We start from the raw sequence: 19817 nt of genomic DNA on the forward strand, positions 1-19817 counted from the left end.
TTATTTCGTATCCGAGGAAGAAGAACGACTCTCCGGGGGTGTCACGACGGGAGCCGATAAAGGCTGTTGCACCACCGCGGTTGGAGGTGGTGAGACGTCGGACTGCAATTCTCCGCTGGAATGGGCAACCACACGCCGGCATCGGCATGGCTTCTTAGGTGCTGCTGATGAGAGAGTAGAAGATTCCTCTCTATTTCTCTTCTGCCCAACGAAACTGCTGCCGCCGGTGAGCGTCTCCGTCGCGGCCTCCGTGAACGTGGACTCAACCGATTTCATGAACTTGCCGCCGGAGACGGGTTGATACGAGGTCTTCTTCACGTGACAGAGAACTCGTGTCTCGAAGGTGGATGAACACATCTGGTATTCATACATTGTCCACCCAGAGTTCTTCCGCCGGCCGTCCTTGAAGGAAAGGTAGCTCCTTGTTCCCACCACGATCTCGCGCCCGTCGACGATGGACTTGACGGGTTCTTGCCTTCTGTTCAGAAGCCAAGAACCGGTGCCGGCCGTTCGATCGACGCGAGAGCCGCCGCTGGCCTTGGGCTGGCGCTCCGCAAAGAAATAGCCCTCCTTCCGATCGCTGCCGAGAAGATTCCACGGCTCGGTGCCGTAGACGTCGGCGAAGGCGACAGCGCGGCCAGGGAGGGGTGTGCCGGCGACCCAGTTGGCGAGGTAGTCGACCACGAGTTCATCCGCCGTGGGAAGGAATCTGTAGCCTGACGGAACGAGGTCGACGGGCTCCATGGAGGAAATGAACGAGGAGAAGAAGGAGAAGGGAGCAGAGGAGAGGCGAAAGGCGAGAAGGGGAAGACAGAGCAAGAGTCGGAGAGGAGAGAGATGGACAGAGTGATGTGTGTCAAATACTAATAATAATAATAATAAATAAATAAATAATAATAAATCATTTGATCTTGACGTAATAAGTCATTCTTCGTGGTCTTAATACGAGTCTATGTGGCAAATTCAATCTGTGTATATTATTATAATATGCCTCTTCGCAGCTGCAATGTGGCCCCCTTCACCGTTGTGGGTCCCAGATCTTATGGTGAAGAGGCAGCGGCTCTCTCTACACACAACGAAACAGTAGCGTTGCCTCTTCGCCGCTGCAATGTTGCCCTTTCGGCTATATGCCGCTGTTATAACTGTTAGCTTCCCTTCTTCGACGCTACCGCTGTTTCCGACGCACTTCTTCTCCTCCTTTTTATTTTTCTTCTTCTTCTTCTTCGGCAGCACTCATCAATAAGAAAGCAGCAGCATAGGGCAGCAACGGAACACTCTAGTGAGTGGAGAAATCATAACAAAAACCATAGTAAGTGATCTCCATTTCACCGAAGAAATTACAAGTGTGCAGTTTATTTTGTGATCTCATTTTTTCATGCAGATTTATTGTTAAACGTTATTTTCTTTCAATTAAACTTGCCTTGTTTCAGAAGCTAATTAGGGAAAAAATTGTCCTGTTTTTATATTCTGTTTTATGGATCAATGTCCAACATTATTATCGATATCTCAGAGGATAAGGAATTAGATGTAGAGTTTTTATATTCTGTTTTATGGAAAAAGACTGACATATCTTTTAAAGAAAGGACATTGATCATCTGCTTTCTGCTTGATTACCTGATAGCATATCGGACTAACGAAGATGGAGATATCTGCACTGGTGTTGGCTTGTGGTTTGAGGGTTGGAGCTGACGGAACCTATCATTAGTGCAAGATTTGATCGTGTATGGGCTATCCATTGGCATTGCATTTCGTGAAGTGCTTCACGGTTCATTTATAGTTTATTTAGCAACTTCATCTTAAGCTAACTCTTCAAAATATATGTTTTACAAATTGAAGTTCCTCTTCTACATAAAATCTCTACAGTAAGAACTGACCAAATAGGTTACATGATGAGATGTGAAACAAGATGCAAAACAGATCATCCATCCAAGATGCAAATCATGTCTAATTTTCACAGTTCCATTAATCTTTGTTCGTCGGTTAAAGATAATATTCCTCTAATATTGAGTACTTTTATTACACAAAAAATAGACAAACACATAAACATAAGCTTTTTTGTCCAAGAGTATTATAACAAATCTTTAAAAGCAGAAACGAAGAAGTCATGAATACTTGATCACTAATTATCCTTCCAAAAAGCCACCTCTCTTGGGTGGCGGAGTTGCATGATGAGGTGGTGCCATCATAGGAGACCCATGGTAGTATCCTATAACAACTGCATATGTATATATGTATATGTATATGTATATATATGAATATGTATATATATACATATATATACATATACATATATATATATATACATATACATATATATATATACATATACATATATATATATATATATACATATACATATACATATATATATATATATATATATATATATATATATATATATATATATATATATATATATATATTTGTATCATAATAAAGTTGTAAATGCATCTTTTTGTTGAAGGAAGAATACATGGTATCTAAGTATGGGTGTTCATTATCTAGTTTTTTGGTTATTGGGGCCTCTTCTAGATTTTTGTGGCCTCACTTGTTACTGAATATACATATATACTGTGTGGATTTTAGTTATAAAATGTTATTCTGATCTTGATCCAATGTGTTTTTTTCAATTGTGTCATAATCAAAACTTTTAGTGCATTATCCATCATAGTGTAATTCTTTTTCTTTGATAATATCCGATAGGCTTTAGTTTGATTGAATTTGGTAAATGAATGTATAGATGCTTGCTATAAATCATATTAATGTTGATTACCGATGCCACAAAAATTGTGTTTGAATATGTAAGACAGATCTATCAAAATTATGTGGGACACATCACAACATCATTCAGTAGTTTCATTGCAATTAACCAATTTCTGTGCCGAATTCTTTTTTTTTTTGTGAAATGAAATCAGATATTGGTTGTGAACCGTGAATACACTATATGCATTGTTGCTGAATTATTTCTTGAATGTAAGCTAAGTAAGTTCAGTCACCAAAATTATCTCGATTAGCATCGTTTCAGAAGTGGAAGAATAATTGTGATGGTTTATAGGGCTAGATAAGCCCACAATCATTAACTTGATGTTTTGAGTCCTCTAAAATTTTCTTTCAAAGCAATGCAAACTGAACTTTTATCTGGTTGGAACCATCCTCATTTAACATGCTTTTCACTTGTCTATTGATTTAAACTTTGCATTTTACTTGCTTTAGAGGTGTTATATATTGATTCATTTAAGCTTTTGATGCAGAAACTGCCACCGGTGAGCGTCTCCGTCGCGGCCTCCGTGAACGGGGACTCAACCGTTTTGTTGAAGTTGCCGCCGGAGATGGGTTGATGTGAGCTCTTCTTCACGTGACAGAGAACTCGTGTCTCGAAGGTGGAGGAACACGTCTCGTATTCATACATTGTCCACCCGAAGTTCTTCCACCGGCCTTCATTGAAGGAAAAGTAGCTCCTTCTTCCCACCACCATCTCGCGCCCGTCTACGATGGACTTGACGGGTTCTTGCCTTCTGTTCAGAAGCCAAGAACCGGTGTCGGTCGTTCGATCCACGCGCGAGCCGCCACTGGTCTTGGGCTGGCGCTCCGCAAAGAAATAGCCCTCCTTCCGATCGCTGAGAAGATTCCACGGCTCGGTGCCGTAGACATCGGCGAAGGCGACAGCGCGGCCAGGGAGGGGTTTGCCGGCGACCCAGTTGGCGAGGTAGTCGACCACGAGTTCATCCGCCGTGGGAAGGAATCTGTAGCTTGACGGAACGAGGTCGACGGGCTCCATGGAGGAAATGAACGAGGAGAAGAAGAAGGGAGCAGAGGAGAGGTGAAAGGCGCGAAGGGGAAGACAGAGCAAGAGTTGGAGAGGAGAGAGAATGGGAGTGATGTGTGTCTTCAAGACGGAGGATCTTGAAGATTTTGACGGAGGATCTTGAAGATTTTGGGTGGGAGCTGATAGAAGGTACAAGATTTGGTGTTGCATTGGCAATCCATTGGCAGTGCATTCGGTAGCATGCTTGCCAAGACTGCTAGGCGAAGTAGTTCACGGTGCTATGCCTTCAGGACTTCATGTGGTTTGCCATGTCAGTTTCTCGTTCTGCTTCCACATTTATGAAGTCCGCCTCTTGTTTTGACTACAATCTTTTTACTCAGATTTTTTAAGCAATTTTAGCTACATTGGTCTATCTTTTGATGCAGAGCATTAACAAAATTTGAAAGGTCAAGTGCCCAGTTTTTGTAATTCATGTAAGTGCTTTGTCTTCAATACATGCCTATAGCCCTGCAGACAACCAGTGGCTTGATTCTTTCTATTGGGAAGATTTAAAAGCTGGTCTACCTCTCTTCTATTTTTCAGAAATGAGATGGTATCCAATTAATCCTCTTGTAGCCTTACTGACTCATATCCAGCCCCTAGGATTTCCATGGATTCGAGTAGCCATTTCATAGTGGGAAGGCATTCATTTTGGAACTGGTGTCGATTTTTTCATAGGTTCCTGCAGCGAAACATTAATGTATGTATCCTCATACGTCTCGCTATCAATGTTAGTGATCATTGAGCTTCTAACTGTGTCTCTCCATTTAGGTCTGTTATTGTTAGTTACTCTTTTCTCTGTTTCCTTATGTACAATGTTGCCAATTTCTGTTATAGATTGTCAGTAATTCCTCGAGTTTGGTGTGAGTGTCAGAATGATCGTTATTGAGAAGTTAAAATGTGAGTGTCAGAATGATCGTTATCAACATTCCCAATAATTTTATGTGATTGGTTCCGATCCTTTGCCAGTAGATAATTTTATGTTGATTTGCTGATAGTTGTTTTTAAATATAATATCTGATCTCTCTCGTAGATTGGAGACTCTTGAGTTTGAACCATGTCCAAGATAACATCCGTATGGTTTTTGTGGTAGTTTTTCCATCGTTTACCCTTGCTTTATCTTGATTTGTCATTTTTAGAGAAACCAATAGATGGAATAGAAATTGTGCTCTGAAAGACATGTGATTATTTGATTTTACTAGCCTAGAGAAACCAATACGGCTACAATATTTGATTCTGTTATGGTTATATTGCCATACAAAATCAACTTTTAGATGGTAACTTCCAACATGGCAACATTTTCTCCATTCATGGCGATGTGATCGCAATTGTTTAAATATAACTGTAATATTAATCTTCTTTTCTGGTTAAGAGTAATAATACATGGAGTTCACATTGGTGCATAACAGAGAACTAAAATATTTTAGTTCTCCCGGTCATATTAATCAATGACATATCATCTGGGGCGCTTGAGGGTGTAATTTTTTTTTCATGATAATATCAGACAAGTTTTCGTTTGATTGAATTTGATAAATGGAGGAATTGATGGTTACTATAAATCATATTAATGTTGATTACCGATCTCAGGGAAATTTGTAAGCATTGTGGTTGAATATGTAAGACAGATCTATCAAAATTATATCAAAAGTGTAATTCACCTTTTTTTTTTTTTCTTTGTGAAATGAAATCTGACATTGGTTGTGAACCATGAATGCACTATATGCCTTGTTGCTGAATTATTTCTTGAATGTAAGCTACGTAAGTTCAGTCACCAAGATTATCTCGATTATCATAGTATCAAAAGTGGAAGAATAAATGTGATGGTTCATAGGGCTAGATGAGCCCACAATCATTAACTTAATGTTAATCATTTAAGGTCACCTGATTTCATGACCTTAGAATTTTTGGATCCATAGTTTCATTTAGTTGAATCATAATAATTGGTATTAAACCTAGTATTATACATGTTGAGAAAGATGCAAAGTAGTTGCAACTCTATCCTTAACAACACTATTATGGATTGAATTTTTTTGATGTTTTACCATTGTATCGGAAACTTTGAACTTACATCGAACAGTCTATCAGTTTCTTAAATATATTGATTCTTGTCAGATGCTATGCTTAATTTCTGCATTCAGTGATCAGTTTGGCATATGTTGTCAATTCCATCATGAGTTCAAAGTGTTATTTGACTTGAGGGTTGCACTCACCAATGTGAACACTGTAGACATTGCTTATATACTAATTATTTATGATTTTTGTTATTGCTTTAGAGAAGAAATACATAGGGAGGATACTGCCACCACCAGTGGGATTACTTGCAGAAAACATAATTTCTGGTGCTGCCCATGCGGACGATGTCTAATGGTGTAGTTCTCCAAGGGATGTGCATACCTGCGCAGCTGATGTTGTGGAGACTGACATTGATGGCGGCGTCCTCTGTACAGACTTGCTCTAACTTTCAAACCTATCTATTGTATAAAAATGACAACAGAGACAATCGAGCTACCGTTTGCTTGAGCATCGAGAGAATAGATACTAATTTTTTTCTAACTGAATCTTCACCGATGATCTCCATGCTGTTGAAATGATTTCAATTTGCTGGTGTTGTGTAGTTATTGCCAATTTGACAGTGGTGTGTAGATGTTTGCTAAATATATGATCAGTGAGTGAATTAGCACTAGTGGTGTGCAGATGTTGCTAAATATATGATCAGTGAGTGAATTAGCACTGCCAAGGTTTGTATGTACCACAGGAATTATTCTACTCTTTTGTTGATCACTCATGGTTTAAGTCAAATGAGTGAGCAATCACATTTCTACTCTTTTGTTGATCACTCATGGTTTTAAGTCAAATGCGTGAGCAATCAATTACACTAATAAAAAACTACAGGGGTTCGTCAGTATCTTTTTGGATGCTTGCCCACTATGGTATGTTGATGCATGGGAAGAAAACAGTGACCTCTCTCTCGGATTGCTGGTTCATCCTATAGGGACCAACATCGCATCAAAGGAAACAACAATTCATGCGATGGGATGAAAAATGAACTTTGTTATTGCCAATATTTACATGAACATATATTTTCTTTTCCTTCCATTATTATGATATACATGAACAAACAGTATTTTCCATACAAACAAAGCTACTGCTCCAACCACAAGATCATAGTCGAACCCATAGGAGTGTCATCGGACTTCATGGAGGCTTCAATCTCTTGCAGCACACCCAATAGAGTCGTTCGACGATGACGACCAAGCCGGTTCGACCGTGGTCGAATCAGACATCAAGCAGGCTTGCAACTCTTTCGGGGTTGTCGAGCGGGCATTGTGCGCGCACTCCATTTGGCCGGTTGAAGGTGTCATCCGACATCAAGAAGGCCTGGACCTCTTCCAGGCTCGTGAAGAAGGGGCCGTCGGTGAAGTACATCTGCTCACACACGATGATGAAGTCGATCGACGAGGAAACCTCTGCGACCGTGGTGGAATCTATCCGAGTGTCACCGGGCATCAAGAGAACATCGACGATGCCTGACGGCGAGGCCTTGGGGATGGTAGTCGAGGCTGTGTCGGTGGCATCGGACATCAAGAGAGCATCAACCTCTCTGGTAAAGAAAGCATCGTCGGTGCAGTGCTGCTCGGCGACGACGACGAAGCCAAGAATGCTTCGAGCTCCTCCGCAGTTATCCCGAGGTCACCTCCACCAACGTCCGTTGACGATGGAGAGGCGGCTGGGACTCTATGGCTTCTTCGGTGCCGCTGATGAGAGAGTAGAAGATTCCTCTCTATTTCTCTTATGCCCAACGAAACTGCCACCGGTGAGCGTCTCCGTCGCGGCCTTCGTGTGAACGTGGACTCAACCGTTTTGTTGAAGTTGCCGCCGTGTCTCGAAGGTGGAGGAACACATCTCGTATTCATACATTGTCCACCCGGAGTTCTTCCGCCGGCCGTCCTCGAAGGAAAGGTAGCTCCTTCCCACCACCATCTCGCGCCCGTCGACGATGGACTTGACGGATTCTTGCCTTCTGTTCAGAAGCCTAGAACCGGTGCCGATCGTTCCATCCACGCGCGAGCGCTGGGCCGCTGGTCTTGGGCTGGCGCACCGCAAAGAAATAGACCTGCCGATTGCTGCCGAGAAAATTCTGTTGAGCCGATCGCTGCCGAGAAAATTCTGTTAGAGAATTGATTTATAGTAGTTATTTAGGTAGTTAGAAGTAATTATAGGGTAGTTTCAAAAAATGACTCATCATCTATAAGTTATAGGTTAGTTCTTATAGGCCCATGATCTGGGTAGTTACAATTTTGAAAACATTTCTAATGTTGTTTGCATTTCAATTGATCTAATATGGAAGTAATTTTATATTCTGCTAAGTAATTCTATCAGTTGATCTAATATCGAAAATATTATAATTAAATTTTAAGGCTACATTTGCATGTAGTATATAATGTTGTTGGTCTCTACATATTGTTATGTACAATTTTACTTAATATTTGCTTTTTGAAATTAACATGCATAATAATAATAATAATAATAATAATAATAATAATAATAATAATAAATCATTTGATCTTGACCTAATAGTCATTCTTCGTGGTCTTAATACGAGTCTATGTGGCATATTCATCTTCTTTTACTAATAATAATATACCTCCTCGCAGCTGCAATGTTGCCCCACTTCACCGCTATGGGTCCCAGATCTTATGGTGAAGAGGCAGCGGCTCTACACAACGAAACACTAGCGTTGTCTCTTCGCCGTTGCAATGTTGCCCCTTCGCCACTGCAATGTTGCCTCTTCTTCGCCGCTGCAATGTTGCCCCTTCGCCGCTTTGCCGCTGTTATAACTGTTCTTCCCTTCGACGCTGCCGCTGTTTCCAGGTATCGCCGCACTTCTACTCCTTTTTCTTCTTCTTCTTCTTCTTCTTTCGTCCAAGATTGAGCAGTGATATCAGTAGACAAATAGGATGGCTGGATCCAAGCAGCACTCATCAATAAGAAAGCAGCAGCATAGGGCAGCAACGGAACACTCTAGTGAGTGGAGAAATCATAACAAAAACCATAGTAAGTGATCTCCATTTCACCGAAGAAATACAAGTGTGCAGTTTATTTTGTGATCTCATTTTTTCAAGCAGATTTATTGTTAAACGTTATTTTCTTTCGATTAAACTTGCCTTGTTTCAGAAGCTAATTAGGGAAAAAATTATCCTTAGCAAAACCTGTGGCCATATATTTTCACTCTTCCCTAATTATTATTATTATTTTTGACTTTTTCCTATCAATAAAATTGTCTTTTTTTCTCTAAAGTGTATAAGTGACCGAGTATTTAGATTCCTGTCAAACAAGCATAAGATCTTGGTGATTAAAATACCTCCAAGTTATATAAAATTAACCTTTAAATGAGAAAAGAACTTTTAACTGAAGAATAAAAATTCTTGCCGAAGAGTTTTAGCAATACAAGTTCTCGTTGCTACAATCAATATTGGAGATGAAATATACTTTGTTATTAAAGCCACAATTAGTGATGAAAAGAAATATATTTTGTACCTATATCTTGATAAATAAGCAGCAAAAAAATATTCAAATTTTCCCCCCAATCCCCAAAGTCATCCATTAGTATTATGCAACCATAAGAGCAACATACATATAGCACAACATAAAAATAACAGGAATTGATGTTTACCTAACAATCATATCAATGCAACATAGTAACAATTTTTAGTAATAAGTTTGTTTTAGCTGCACTGACAACATTAAATCAATTTCTTATAGTTTAATGAATAAATTGCACCAGAAGACAAAATAAAAGGTCATTTATGGTTTATTTAGGATTGAGCGACTTCAACTCAATCGAACTCTTCAAAATATAATATGTTTTACAATTCAAAGTTCCTCTTCTACATAAAAGCTCTACAATATGAACTGACCAAGTAGAATGCAATGATAAGATGTAAAACAAGATTCAAAACAGATCATCCATCGAAGATGGATGGTCTAATATTCTCCGTTTAAACCAGATAATGTTTTTGTACTTGTAATTTTCACTTCATACGGACACGTGTTGAAGGATGCTTGGTCCAATTTGCTGCCTCATGTCTGGATGTACTAACAACCAAAAGCAACAGTATCCTGATCGACCACTGTTTCCAATCGCTGAATCACATCTGTTCACAACCCAAGTTGATTTCCTTTCCGTTATTGCTGCATTATCGCTTCGGCACTTCTGCTTGGGTTTGCGGATGGGATGTCTTTGCTATGATTGTTATTAGGTTCGTATTTTGCCATACATTGCTTTGTGTGTCCCCTTTAGTTTTCTTAAAATATGTTGTGATTTAGAATGAATGCATTTATTTTTATTTCTGTTCATCGATGGTTGTTTTCTCAATTGAAAAAGCCCAATTCTCCATAACAGATTAGGGATTGCTGAGTTTGGATCACGTCAAAGCTCAAAAAATTCTTTATTTGCTACACTTCATGCTATGATGGTTCCGATATTTTACTGCTATTTAATTTCACTTTAATTTGTTGATAGTTTCTTTTTCAATGAAAAAGCCAAATTCTCAAAACAAGATTAGGGATAACTAAATTTGGACAATGTCAAAGCAAAAAAAATCTTTGCTTTTGCATGCTTCAATTTGGAGTGGTTCTGATCCTTTACCATTAGATAAATTTATGTTGATTTGCTGATAGTTGTTTTTAAATATGATCTCTGATCTCTCCCATGGATGGGGGACTCCTAAGTTTGGTTCACATCAAAGGGTAGTGTTTCCGATCCTTTACCATTGTTTTATCTTGATTTGTCAATATTTCTTTTATAGCAAACCAAAATATATAAAAGATCAGGGATTTTAGACTTTGCACCATGTCAAGTCTTCAAAAATCTTCTCTTTGGTGTGCTTCATGTTGTAGTGGTTTTAGTTCTTTACCATTTTTACATGTCTATGTATATGCTGCTTGTTGTGGATTGTTAGGGTTATTTTCAACTTGCTTGTTTATAGCCTTAAACATGACCATGTCCTGTTATTCTGCTGCCTTTGATCTTCTTATTGACACTTTTTAGTGATGCTCTTGTTTTAGGATATTTATTATTTACTTAATATTTTAGTGTCTCTTAAATATGAGTCCTTTCCTTTTTGCATCTGCAGTGAGACATATGCTTACTACGACTTGCCATTCTGCTCGTTCTTGACTATCCTTACTGTTCCACTGACTACTAAGCTGCATGAGTCTGTTGGCAATACTAACTTTGCTGATTTATTAGATCAAAAGAAGCTATTGGGGAAGTTCTAATTGGTGATCGTTTGGTCAATGCTCCATATAGTTAAATTTTCTGGAGGAAAAGCAGTCAAAGTCTCTTTGTAAGAAGAACTTATCAATTTGGTCAATGCTCCATATGGTTAAATTTTCTGGAGGGAAAGCAGTCAAAGTCTCTTTGTAAGAAAAACTTATCAAAAGATGTTGCAAAGTACAGACATCATGCTGTATTCAAGGGACTACTACTTTGAAATGTATTATGATGATATGCCTCTATGGGGATTCTTGGGCGAGATTTAGTGGGACAAGACTGATTCGGGCAAAGAAAATCACTTGTTCTTTAAACACATCCATTTCAATATTCTTTACAATGATGATAGGGTCATATAGATCAATGTCCAACATTATTATGGATATCTCAGAGGATAAGGAATTAGATGTAGAGTTTTTATATTCTGTTTTATGGAAAGAGACTGACATATCTTTTAAAGAAAGGACATTGATCATCTGCTTTCTTCTTGATTACCTGATAGCATATTGGACTAACGAAGATGGAGATATCTGCACTGGTGTTGGCTTGTGGTTTGAGGGTCGGAGCTGACGGAACATATCGTAAGTGCAAGATTTGATCTTGTATGGGCTATCCATTGGCATTGCATTTCGTGAAGTGCTTCACAGTTCTGTCTTCGGGAATTTGTGTGGTTTGCCATGTCAATTTCTCGTTCTGCTTTGACATGTATGAAGTCTGCCTCTTGCTTTGACTACAATCTTTTTTACTCATCTTGAATTTTTTAGCAAATTTAGTTACATTGGTCTATCTTGGATGCAGAAACACTTTCAAGCTTGAAATTTTGATTGCAGCTTCAGAGCAGATCAAGTGTGTTCAAAGGCAGCAAATACTTCAAGATCGATCACTGATATCAGCCGACAGATAGGATGGCCGGATCCAAGCAGCACTCATCAGTAAGAAACCAGCAGCAAGGGCAGCAAGGCTGCAAAACAAAGCTTTCTAATTAGTGGAGAAATCATCACAAAAACCATAGTAAGTGATCTCCATTTCACAAAATGAATAAAAGTAGGCAGTTTATTTTGTGATCTCATTTTTGGTGCAGTTTTATTTATTAACATTGTTTTCTTTCAATTAAATTTGCGTTGTTTTAAAAGCTAGTTAGGGAAAAATTTGTCCATGGTAAAACTTGTGGGCATAAGTTTCTAGTCTTCTCTAATTTAAAAAAAAGAAAAAGTTTTGACTTTTCCTATTAAGAAAATTGACTTTCTGCTCTAAAGTATACTCTGTAAGTGAATCACTGTTTATATTTCTGTCAAACAAATGCAAGATCTTGATGATTAAAATACCTCCAAATTACATAAAGTTAACCTTTAAATGAGAAAATAACTTTTTCACTGGAAAAATATAAAATTCTTGCTGAAGAGTTTTACTAGTAATGGAAGCTCTTGTTGCTACAATCAATATTGGAGATGAAATATATTTTGTTGTTAAAGGCAAAATTGGTGATGAAAAGAAATATATTTTGTAGCTATATCTTGATAAATAAGCAGCAAAAAATATTCAATTTTTCCACAATCCTTGAAGTCATCTGTTAAAATTATGCAACCATAAGAGCAACATATCACACAACATAAAAAATAACAGGAATTGATGTTTAGCTAACAATTATACCAATGCAATAAATTAAAAATTTTAGTTATAAGTTTGTTTTAGCTGCACCAACAACATTATTTCAATTTTCGATAGTCTTAAAAAAAATATTTTAGACGGTCATTTATAGTTTATTTAGCAACTTCATCTCAAGCGAACTTTTCAAAATATATGTTTTACAAATCAAAGTTCCTCTTCTACATAAAAGCTCTACAGTAAGAACAGACCAAATAGGTTATATGCTGAGATGTGAAACAAGATGCAAAACATATCATCCATCCAAGATGCAAATCATGTCTAATTTCCACAGTTCCGTTAATCTTTGTTCATCAGTTAAAGATAATATTCCTCTAATATTGAATACTTTTATTACACAAAAAACAGACAAACACAGAAACAAAAGCTTTTTGATTACAGAGTATTATAACAAATCTTTAAGAGCAGAAATGAAGAAGTCATGAACACTTGATCACTAATCATCCTTCCAAAAAGCCACTTCTCTTGGGTGGTGGAGTTGCATGTTGAGGTGGTGCCATCATAGGAGACCCATGGTTGTATCTTACAACAACAAATACATTATTTTCTCATATATATATGTATCATAATAAAGTTGTAACGGCATCTTTTTATTGAAGCAAGAATACACGATGTGGATTTTAGTTATAAAATGTTATTCTGATCTTGATCCAATGTGGTTTTTTCAATTGTGTCATAGTCAAAACTTTTAGTGCATTATCCATCATAGTGTAATTCTTTTTTTATGATAATATCCAGCAGGCTTTAGTATGATTGAATTTGGTAAATAAAGGTATAGATACTTGCTATAAATCATATTAATGTTGATTATCGATGTCACAAAAATTGTGTTTGAATACATAAGACAGATCCATCAAAATTATGTGGGACACATCACAACATCATTCAGTAGTTTCTTTGCAATTAACCAATTTCTGTGCCAAATTCTTTTTTTTTGTAAAATGAAATCAGATATTGGTTGCGAACCATTAATTCACTATATTCATTGTTGCTGAATTAATTCTTGAATGTAAGCTAAGTAAGTTCAGTCACCAAAATTATCTCGATTAGCATCGTATCAAAAATAGAAGAATAATTGTAATGGTTTATAGGGCTAGATAAGCCCACAATCATTAACTTGATGTTTTGAGTCCTCTAAAATTTTCTTTCAAAGCAATGCAAACTGAACTTTTATCTGGTTGGAACCATCCTCATTTAACATGCTTTTCACTTGTCTATTGATTTATACTTTGCATTTTACTTGCTTTCGAGTTGTTATATATTGATTCATTTAAGCTTTTGATGCAGAACATTAACAATTATACCAATGCAATATAACAAAAATTTTAGTTATACGTTTGTTTTAGCTGCACCAACAACATTATTTCAATTTTCGATTGTTTTAAAAAAAATATTTTAGACGGTCATTTATAGTTTATTTAGCAACTCCATCTCAAGCGAACTCTTCAAAATATATGTTTTACAAATCAAAGTTCCTCTTCTACATAAAAGCTCTACAGTAAGAACTGACCAAATAGGTTACATGCTGAGATCTGGAATAAGATGCAAAACAGATCATCCGTCCAAGATGCAAATCATGTCTAATTTCTACAGTTCCGTTAATCTTTGTTCATCGGTTAAAGATGATATTCCGCTAATATTGAGTACTTTTATTACACAAAAAACTGACAAACACAGAAACAAAAGCTTTTTGGTTACAAAGTATGATAACAAATCTTTAAGAGCAGAAATGAAGAAGCCATGAACACTTGATCACTAATCATCCTTCCAAAAAGCCACTTCTCTTGGGTGGTGGAGTTGCATGTTGAGGTGGTGCCATCATAGGAGACCCATGGTAGTATCCTACAACAACAAATACATTATTTTCTTATATATATATGTATCATAATAAAGTTGTAAAGGCATCTTTTTATTGAAGCAAGAATACATGATGTGGATTTTAGTTGTAAAATGTTATTCTTATCTTGATCCAATGTGTTTTCTTCAATTGTGTCATAGTCAAAACTTTTAGTGCATCATCCATCATAGTGTAATTCTTTTTCTTTGATAATATCCGGCAGGCTTTAGTTTGATTGAATTTGGAAAATGAAGGTATAGATGCTTGCTATAAATCATATTAATGTTGATTACCGATGTCACAAAAATTATGTTTGAATATGCAAGACAGATCTATCAAAATTATGTGGGACACATCACAACATCATTCAGTAGTTTCTTTGCAATTAATCAATTTCTGTGCCAAATTCTTTTTTTTTTGTGAAATGAAATCAGATATTGGTTGTCAACCATGAATTCACTATATGCATTTTTGCTGAATTAATTCTTGAATGTAAGCTAAGTTCAGTCACCAAAATTATCTCGATTAGCATCGTATCAAAAATAGAAGAATAATTGTAATGGTTTATAGGGCTAGATAAGCCCACAATCATTAACTTGATGTTTTGAGTCCTCTAAAATTTTCTTTCGAAGCAATGCAAGCTGAACTTTTATCTTGTTCCATTTAACCATGCTCATTTAACATGCTTTTCACTTGTATATTGATTTATACTTTGCATTTTACTTGCTTTGGAGGTGTTATATATTGATTCATTTAAGCTTTTGATGCAGAACATTTACAAAATGAAAACGGTCAATTGCCCAGTTTTTGTAATTCATGCAAGTGCTTTGTCTTAAATTCATCACGTTTTGTGCTGCAAACAATCGTTGGTTTGATTCTTTCTGTTGAGAAGGATTGAAAAGCTTTCTTTGTAAAGTAGTGGCAATTGTATCCTTAACAATGGATTGAATTTGGTTAATGTTTTTCCATTGTATCAGAAACTTTGAACTTATATTAAATAGTCTATCAGTTTCTTAAATTTATTGATTCCTGTCAGATGCTATGCTTAATTTCTGCATTCACTGATCTGTTTGGAATATATTGTCAATTCCTTATTCACTTTCATGAATTCAAATTGTCATTTGACTTCTTCTTTGCACTCACCAAAGTGAATACCGTAGACTTAGCTGGATAAGAAAATTTTTATTGGAACTGATCTGATTTTACGATAGTGTTGTTTACAGACTCTGCTTATATACTAATAATTTATGATTGTTGTTATCGCTTTAGAGAAGACATACATTGGGAGGCTACTGCCACCACAAGCACCACATTCATGACCAACTGTTGCTGTGGGATTAGACACAGGAAATCTAATTGCTGGAGGTACCCATGGGGAAGATGTCTAATGGTGCAGTGCTCCAAGGGATGTGCATACCTGTGCAACTGATGTTGTAGAGATTGGCATTGATGGTGGCCTCCTCTGTACAGACTTGCTCTAACTTCCAAACCTATCTATTGTATCGAAATGTCAACAGGGACAATCGAGCTATCGTTTGCTTGAGCATCGAGAGAATAGATTCCAGTCTTTTTAACTGAATCTTCACTGATGACCTCCATGCTGTAGAAATCTCAATTTGGTGGTGTTGTGTAGTTATTGCCAACTTGACAGTGGTGTGTAAATGTTGGTAAATATATGATCAGCGAGTGATTTAGCACTAGTGGTGTGTAGATGTTGCTAAATATATGATCAGTGAGTGAATTAGCACTGTCAAGATTTGTGTGTACCACAGGAATTAGCACTGTAAATGCAGTAGTTGCATCTCATTTCTATTCTTTTGCTCAATGGCTGATCATTCATGGTTTAAGACAAATGAATGAGCAATCAATTACACTAATGAAAAATAGTGAGAGTGGGAGAGGAGCGCGATTCGCCCATATATATATATATATATATAGGCAATGGCGCTCGGAGTTGGACAGAGTGTTTCCTGTTCTGGATTCTTGAATCGAATCCGATAAGTTAGATGTAAGCGTGTTTCCTGTTCTGGATTAGAAAGCCCCAAATTAATTAGACTAATTATATTTTAGTGTCGAATTATATATATTTAATTTGAAATTATCTTTCGCACATGCCTTCAGCTTCTTTCTATGTATCTCCGAGATCCAGCGAGCCAATCGCCCGGTTCGGTTTAGGGTTGATTTTGAGCTTTCCTTGATGGATTTTAGGTTCGAGGATCTTGAAGACGGAGGTATCTGCGCTGGTTCTTCTGGTGTTGGCTTGTGGTGTACAATCTATGCATTTCTTTGTGTGTCTTCAAGACGGAGGATCTTGAAGACGGAGGTATCTGCGCTGGTTCTTCTGGTGTTGGCTTGTGGTGTACAATCTATGCATTTCTTTGTGTGTCTTCAAGACGGAGGATCTTGAAGACGGAGGTATCTGCGCTGGTTCTTCTGGTGTTGGCTTGTGGTGTACAATCTATGCATTTCTTTGTGTGTCTTCAAGACGGAGGATCTTGAAGACGGAGGTATCTGCGCTGATTTTGGGTGGGAGCTGATAGAAGGTACAAGATTTGGTGTTGCATTGGCAATCCATTGGCATTGCATTCGGTAGCATGCTTGCCAAGACTGCCAGGCGAAGTAGTTCACAGTGCTATGCCTTGAGGACTTCTTGCGGTTTGCCATGTCAGTTTCTCGTTCTGCTTCCACATTTATGAAGTCCGCCTCTTGCTTTGACTACAATCTTTTTACTCATCTTCTTGGATTTGTTAGAAAATTTAGCTACATTAGTCTATCTTTGAAGCAGATCAATCATAAAATTTAAAAGGTCAAGTGCCCAGTTTTTGTAATTCATGAAAGTGCTTTGTCTTCAATCCATGCCTGTAGCCCTGCAGACAACCAGTGGCTTGACTCTTTCTATTGGGAAGAATTTAGAAGCTTATTTTTTTTTTTTCCTTTCTTTCGGTGATGTACTTGTATTTGAATCCTCAACACCTCGCTGTAGGTTTAATTTGGTTGATGTTTTTCCACTGCATTAGAACTTTGAACATGAAAATTGGCCTTATTTTCCATACTAGTAGTTCAAATTAAAAATAAAAATAAAAGAATATCTGTTTGTCCATGAACTTAACATTGAACAGTCTCAGCTTCTTTTATTTGTTGATTCTTTTCAGCTGCTATGCTAAACTTGTGCATTCAATGGTTAATTTGGAATATGGTGCCAATTTCTTCATGCACTTTCATGAATTTAAAGTGCCATTTAACTGACGCATTACACTCAACAAAGTGAACATTGTTGATCTTACTGGAACTCATTCGATATTACAGTGCTGCTGCCTAGAGACTTTGCTTATTTATCTTCATGTTCCAAAGTTTTGGTTTAAGGATTTCCTTATTTATGATTCTTGCTGCTTAAGGTACGAGCATTCAGAATGATTAGCCCAAATCAGTCGATGACCACTTCCAGGAAGGAGATAGCTAGCATGTGAACTAAAACTACACTTTTCTGTGTTTCCTTTTTCTACCTCTCTTCTATTTTTCAGAAATAAGATGGTATCCAATTGATCCTCTTGTAGCCTTACTGACTCATATCCAGCCCCCAGAATTTCCACGGACTGGAGTAGCCATTTCATAGTGGGAAGGCATTCATTTTGGAATTGGTGTCGATCTTTTCATAGGTTCCTGTGGCGAAACATTAATGTATCCTCATACGTCTATCAATCAATGTTAGTGATCATTGAGCTTCTAACTGTGTCTCTCCATTTAGGCCTGCTATTATTAGTTACTTTTTTCTATGTTCCCTTATGTATAATGTTACCAATTTCTGTTATAGATTGTCAGTAATTCCTCGTGTGAACTGATACCTCTTATTTGACAAGTTAAAATGTGAATGTCAGAATGATCGTTATCAATATTCCCAATAATTTTGTGTAATTGGTTCCGATCCTTTGCCATTAGATAATTTTATGTTGATTTGCTAATAGTTGTTTTTAAATATAATATCTGATCTCTCCTGTAGATTGGAGACTCCTGAGTTTGAACCACGTCAAAGATAACATTCGCATAGTTTTTGTGGTAGTTTTTCCATTGAAAAGGTGTCATAAATGGTGCAGAAATCTGGTATTAGCTTCCTGCTGATTGCAAATATGCTGGATCAGTTTTCAAACAAAATTTCAAAATAAAGGTTGCAGTATATAATTTATTTTGTTTCCACATATTGCTCTGTGCAATTTTACTTGTTATTTGCTAATGAAAAAAGTTCTACATTCATTTATCCCATATCTTCCTTAACATGCTTAATATAAAGACCATCTGATCTTGACATAATAGTCATTCTTCATGATCTGAAAACCTCATATTATCGTCTTCAGGTCTGTTCTATGTAGAGGCTCCACCGGCATATTCATCTTCTTCTACTGCATATACTACTATCACGCGAGATCAGACATGTCAGGCTTCATGCAAACATATGACTTGCATTTGCTATGGATTCTTCCTTCCTTATGATGCTGGGGACTGTCGGTCTGTGCCTCTTTGCTGTTCGTGTGGCACATATATTGGGACATCGAATGTGAGTAAAAATTTGCTCTTTCTGCCAATAAATTTCACAAAGTATCATATTGCAGTGACAGCAATGATATCAAGCCATCTGCTTTCTGCTTGATTGCCTAGTTGCAGACACTTATTAGCACATGCTGAATGAGCATAATCATCATTTTCACATCTGAAACTCGAAGCATTAACTAAGTCAACTGATGATGGAAAATTAAAATTGTCTGTAGCTATCAATCTGTTTGCATTTTATTTTGTATCAGAGATTAACAATTCCTAACATGTAATGTTTTGCACATGGAGGTCTTGTACTAGTATTTTTCAATTTCATGTTTATTATTGTCAGTCATCTTTGAAAAAAGCAGTAAATGACTACTCTATATAGCCTCTCCAAGAAGCCATCAGTCAACTATAAAAAGATGAAAACCCTTCAAATATTTCTTAATTAATTTGCTTTGAAGAAACTATTCAATCATATCAAAATCATGAAAATGATAGAAGATAATAATAGTTCGAAGCATTAATTAAGATCTTATGGTGAGGATTGTGAGGCATAGACCAATAAAAATGCTGCTAGGTGTAGTCATTGACTATTCCCATATCGAGAAACTCACATGAAAATGCTGCTAGGTGTTGATGATTCATTTTGTATTGTTAAACTGTCATATATTGGAATAATGTTAGTCATCAATATGTTCGTTCGT

At 37.0% G+C, this 19817-nt stretch overlaps 1 protein-coding gene and 2 long non-coding RNA genes across 6 annotated transcripts; 2 read left to right on the forward strand and 1 right to left on the reverse strand.

Moving 5' to 3' along the window:
* On the reverse strand, window positions 1–744 carry LOC135628281 (NAC domain-containing protein 41-like). The gene has a single exon (XM_065134886.1). It carries the CDS (start codon window positions 742–744, stop codon window positions 1–3), a length of 744 nt encoding a protein of 247 aa, XP_064990958.1.
* Window positions 745–8492: 7748 nt separating this feature from the next.
* Window positions 8493–16129, forward strand: LOC135629116 (uncharacterized). Of its 4 annotated transcripts, none has more exons than XR_010493167.1 (5): window positions 8493–8677; window positions 8755–8860; window positions 11584–11786; window positions 11880–12092; window positions 15853–16129. It is a non-coding gene; the product is annotated as an uncharacterized LOC135629116 (long non-coding RNA). The 4 variants fall into 4 exon arrangements; XR_010493164.1 differs by having other exon boundaries at window positions 8763–8860; XR_010493165.1 differs by having other exon boundaries at window positions 8763–8860; window positions 11912–12092.
* Window positions 16130–16479: 350 nt separating this feature from the next.
* On the forward strand, window positions 16480–19164 carry LOC108951339 (uncharacterized). The gene is made up of 2 exons (XR_010492979.1): window positions 16480–17247; window positions 18933–19164. It is a non-coding gene; the product is annotated as an uncharacterized LOC108951339 (long non-coding RNA).
* Window positions 19165–19817: the final 653 nt, after the last annotated feature.

The sequence above is a fragment of the Musa acuminata genome, chromosome BXJ3-1 (assembly GCF_036884655.1).
Source record: "Musa acuminata AAA Group cultivar baxijiao chromosome BXJ3-1, Cavendish_Baxijiao_AAA, whole genome shotgun sequence".
NCBI lineage: Eukaryota > Viridiplantae > Streptophyta > Magnoliopsida > Zingiberales > Musaceae > Musa > Musa acuminata.

What these genes read in the sequence shown, in the direction of transcription:
- LOC135628281 (XM_065134886.1), bottom strand. Translation starts at nt 744, where the DNA reads ATGGAGCCCGTCGACCTCGTTCCGTCAGGCTACAGATTCCTTCCCACG.